Here is a 5,420-nt window from a genome sequence, read left to right on the forward strand (position 1 = left end):
CTGCTGCTAGCGATCTGAACGTAGCATTACAACCGTGTCCAAACGCTTCACCAGAGAAGCATTAAATTTTTAGGAAAACTCGGATTCCACCTAATGGCTTTCTTTCTCTTTCATTCCCCGATTTCTGACAGATTTCTGAGAAAAAAGACAGAATTCTGAAATTAAAGTCAGAATTCTAACTTTTTTGACATATGATATTACACTGAAAAAATATTTAAAAATCAGGAAACTTTTTAAATTTTTTTCAGTGGCCCTAATCCTCTTCCATAGTTATCAGTCGATGTTTGGATAGAAATGAGTAAAAAAGCCTTTTTAAAATGATTGAATCATAAAATCAAAATAAATTTGCATTTGTAAAAATATATATATATATATATTATAGATTCTTAATTAAATGTTATTCTATTTAAATCGTAAATGAAGGACGGTTTAGAGACGGATCTCCTCCATCTCTAAAGCCTTAAAGTCGGTTTATAATCTGGTTTATTGCGGTTTCCTCATAAAAACTTTGATGTTCTGGTTAAAGTGTAAACCGGGGTGGAGCGGCTGGCCTTGGTCTTACCCTGGACAGGTACTTAATCTGTGTGTCCGAGGCGATGTGGGAGTGGCCTTCCTCCTCGCCGTACTGCACATTACCGAGGTGCAGCACGCTGGCGATGATGTTCAGCAGCTCCTGCGTAGAAAACAAGGAGGACGCAGTGAGGAGCTGCAGCCGGGCATGGAGGGAGCAAAGGTCAGGGTTAAAAGACGGTTCCTTTAAGGTCACAGTAATCTTTACGAGCGGATAAACTGATAAGAGCCTCTTTGATAAAGAAAGTGGACAAAGATCAGGGCGGGCCAAGATCCGGCTGCTGAGGACCTGAGAGAGGACGGCCTGGACATGTAGGAGGAAGCTTAAACTTCAGCTCAGACATGATAACAGCTTCACACCCACAGAAACACCGGATTAAATAATCACCTATGAGCCTCTAATCCAGGAGTAACCAATTAAAAATCAGCTGGTCAGAATACAGAAAACCATCAACCAGTAAAGGATCTTAGTTCTGATTGCGTATATTAGCTGCGACATGAATCAAGATGCTATGACCGAAAACATTTGATTGACAGATGACCGTCGATATATGATTGGATGAATTTAGGATTTTATGACAGGATTTCTTTTCAATATCGACATTTTCTAAATTTGGGACGATATGGTCTGATAAAGAGAACATTTATAAACATGTTTAAGGCAGAATGATTTGACATTTAAATATGATTTCAGTACGACTTCAAGAATATAAAGCAACATAGAACAGGGTTTATATATATATATATATATCTATATCAAAATCCTTGTTCATCTTTACCGTGGACAGGCAGCTGCAGCCATTTCCAGTATTTTTCATTTTTCAGCCGCTTTTGTTGAAATTTCCATTTTCCAAATCTCTAGCTTTTTCTCCGCCTCGAGCTTCTTTCCCAAACAAACGGCTTTACGATCAACTGGAAGCAGCTCCACCCAAACACTGGGAACCAGTTCTATCTGATATAATATATCTGAAGAAAGTATTTTTAGAGACGTTTTTTTCTTTTTAATAAAGCATTTTATATGCCACATGTAATGAATTTTAATGCCAATTAAGGCCTTTGTTTAAGAATAATAATTTAATGACTTATAATGATTATCAAGTGTGGCAGAAACCCTGTAGAAGGGATTTAGTTTAGGAGCTTGTTTTGAAGCTGGATGTTTATTTAATGACGGAGTCACAAAAATGAGGACATTTATAATATAAGGAATGTCATTAAAAGTTATTTATACTCCGGTTCAATGATACAAGTTTACTTTAATTATTTCGTTTTCTGTTTGTTTATTTTTTATGTTCAAAACCTAATGTCTTATTAAAGGGGCACTAAAGGAAAATCTGTTGATGAAAAAGATAAAAAAATATATATTATATATAAAAAAAATAAATGTTGTTGCTGAAGTCCAGCAGACCAGAAAAAGTGAATCTTCTCTTCTCACTCCAGAGGAAATCTCTGAAACAATAATGGAACAAATTTGACTCCATATATTTGAACCAGTCTCCATCTGAGTTCTGGTTCTGGTTTCAGACCAGTTTGGACCAGAAGGTCCAGAATCCTGGAGCTAAAGACGAGGAAACGAGGAAACGTTCCCCTTCTGGATGAAATCCTCCATCAGAGAACCAGAAACACATCTGATCAGCTGAGTTTCAGAGCTAACAGCTGTTAGCTTAGCTAGCTCTGACTCTGATCAGCTGAGGCTCAGAGCTAACAGCTGTTAGCTTAGCTAGCTCTGACTCTGATCAGCTGAGGCTCAGAGCTAACAGCTGTTAGCTTAGCTAGCTCTGACTCTAATCAGCTGAGGCTCAGAGCTAACAGCTGTTAGCTTCATTAGCTCCAGAGTTTCTGATGGGAAGCAGCAGCGAGAGAGAATATTAAGCAAAATATTTCATAGATCTCAGATTAAAGTGATAGCGGGGGTCAAAGGTTACACACTGCTGTTTTTATATTTTTACTAAAACAGAAAAAATGTCAAAAACAAAACCCCAGAATGACATTCTACGATGTCAGGAGACAAAATGATAAAAAAAAAAATTCAAGGGAATAAAACTGGAATAAATAAGTTAGATAGAAATAATTTACTAAAAACAAAAAAATAGAATTTAGAAGAGTCCAACTTGAGCCCAAATTAATTTCAAATAACATAATCAGGCAGGCCAAGTAATGAAAACGCTGATGATAAACAAATTAAGCTAAATATAAAGAGCAGAATCATCAGCATAAAGAAAAAGTTTATATTCAACATGCTGCCTTCAGAGGGAAACGCTAACTGATGAGATTCCCACACTAAGCAGGGTCACAGCATCTCTCTAATGTTTGTTGTTTCTGGATAAATGTGATCTTAAGAGGAATTAAAGATAAACAGGTAAACCTCTGGCTTTGGCTCAGGTCTGTTATTTTGAGGAGAAGCTAATCCCAGTCAGGACCAGATTATGGTTTATGTTCAGTTTGCTCCTCACCTCCACATCGTCGTCGTTAAAGCCGATCACCGTCAGGGCTTTCCTCACCACCTTCCAGTCGCTGCGGTCGTTGATGGAGCTCACTTTGGGACAGTTACCCTGCAGGACACATTAGACACGTTAGACCTAAACCTGGAGCCATAAAAGCTCCGTTTGGGCGTTTCAGACGATGTGAAAGACGCGTGGGACAGAGACTGTGGCAGCAGGTGACGTGCAAACGGCACTTTACAGCTAAATACCCGTGTGTGCAACGTAAACAGCGAGCTAGACAAACAGGGAGAGCTCATCCAGGCCCTTAAGAGGAGCTGTCCTGTGGGGAAAAGCAGAGCCCGTTAACTGCCACCCCGCCCCCCCACCCACTGGGACATGGGGCAAACGGTGAGCATGGAAAGAAGCTCCAGGGAGGCGGCCGTTTCTGCAGCGCCAAAGCTTCCAGAAGCATCAGTATAAACCGGAGGCAATTTAACTCCCAAAGAAAATCTCATGTTAACAGAGTTTTTAGATCTATGCTCTATAGATCTCTATAGATTTTAGATCTATGCTCTATAGATCGCTATAGATTTTATAGATCTCGGGGATTCCTGCTCTTTGCTAAAGCTGAGTCAGCATGACTTTGACTAGACCGTTCCAACAGAACTGCTTTTGTTCTGCTGGTGTTTGAACCTCCATCTTTCCAACTCTCTATGTTGATTTCAGGGCGACTGAGTTTTAGCCCACAGACTGACGGGGGTCTCCCTGAACCCCAGCAGAAATGTCCCGCCCTTACCTTGACCAGGTACTGGTACTGCTGGGTGTTTCTCTCCAGGCCCAATCGTCTCAGCAGGTCCTCCTCTCCTCCTTCGATCATCTGATAGAAGATGTGGAAGTTCCTCTCCCCGTGGTTCTGGTGGACCACCCTGGACTTCTCCAGCAGGTAGTTGATGATGTGGCCGCCAATCGGAGCGCCCTGTCGACGGGGCAGAGGGCCGGGTCGGGGAGAAGGTGAGGAGGGGGAGAAGGAGGAGGATTGGGTAAGGCTGGGGTACTGAGATGTAGCAGAGCGTGCAGGTTCCAGAGGGGTTTGGTCGTCTTCATTAAAACTTTTCTCTCGATCCTCTCAGAAATGAAAAGTTCTGCCTTTCACGGGTTTGTGGACCATCTGATACTCACCTTGAAGTCGAACTGAATGTCCATGTACTTCCCAAAGCGGCTGGAGTTGTCGTTGCGCAGCGTCTTGGCGTTCCCAAAAGCCTGGAGCAGAGAGGAGTGTTAGACCATGGATTATGGAGCAAAGAAAAAGGGGAGGGGCTTAGCTCTGCTGGTAGCTGAGAACTACTCTGTTTGGATAAACTCTGCAGAATCTCACCTCCAGCACCGGGTTGGACTGCAGCAGACGGTCCTTGATGGTCTGCACGTGCTCGCTGGCTGGACAGGTCACAGCATAGTACTGCAGGATCTTCTTGGAGGCCTCCGTCTTGCCGGCGCCGCTCTCCCCTGAGATCAGGATGCACTGGTCCTTCCTCTCCGTCCTCATGGAGCGGTACGCGTTGTCTGAAACCGCATAGCTGCAGGAGGAAGACCAGCAAGAAGAAGAAAATCAGTGATAAACGGCTCCTCATCCGTTCGTCTTGAGAAGCTCAGAACCTGAGCAGAACCTTCAAAGACACGGATTCCTCAGATCCATGGGTGTAACTTGGTGGGGGCGTTCTAAGGGTGGGGGCTCTTTGAGGGTGGGGGCGCTCTAAGGGTGGGGGCTGATGGAGCTACAGTTACTCCCCCCAAACGCTTTCATTAGATTTTTGTAAAAAATGAACTCAAACATGTATTTATCGAATGCTTTCCTATTGTTGAGAACACAATGGAACCACAATACACTGATATTTATATCTATAGATGTTAGAGAGATGCCTTTAAGTGCATTATATATATATATATATATATATATATATATAGAGAGAGAGGTCCCAAAAATATGAATGTATAGAGAAATAATGAATACTGGGCGATTCCGATGCCAAAAATCAATTAATCGAGCATTCCTGGAGTTTGCTATTTCATTTCCATTCATCCATCCAGAAAAATATGATATGCTGCATTTTAAATATAGAACAGCATATTTTCTTTCTTGTAAACTTTGTGATAAACTTGTAGATATATTTTATTGCATGTTTTAATCCCAATCAATCAGTTTAACCTTTAAACCTGCAGCTCTCCCTGCTTCTCTCTGTTTAAAAAGATTTATAAACCTATTTCCTAATATAATGATGCCAGAAACGACATTTCTAGATCTGTAGAAGCTCTGCAGACTAATAATTTTAACCTGTAACTGATGGTCCTCTGGTCCAAGATTTTTTTAACTAGTAAAGAAGAACAAACTATGTTTTCTCAGCTTCTTGCATTATAACATTAACTTATATAAAC

General features: G+C 41.4%; 1 protein-coding gene across 1 annotated transcript in view; it reads right to left on the minus strand.

The window, feature by feature from the left end:
* LOC107094333 (unconventional myosin-Ic-like) overlaps positions 1-5,420 on the minus strand; it is a 28,982-nt gene that overhangs the window by 14,885 nt on the left and 8,677 nt on the right. The window contains 5 exon segments of the mRNA XM_015389888.1: positions 563-673; positions 3,021-3,119; positions 3,787-3,966; positions 4,170-4,250; positions 4,366-4,578. Coding sequence (XP_015245374.1) covers positions 563-673; positions 3,021-3,119; positions 3,787-3,966; positions 4,170-4,250; positions 4,366-4,578 — 684 coding nt within the window.

Source organism: Cyprinodon variegatus, unplaced genomic scaffold, assembly GCF_000732505.1.
Source record: "Cyprinodon variegatus isolate N-32 unplaced genomic scaffold, C_variegatus-1.0 Scaffold479, whole genome shotgun sequence".
NCBI lineage: Eukaryota > Metazoa > Chordata > Actinopteri > Cyprinodontiformes > Cyprinodontidae > Cyprinodon > Cyprinodon variegatus.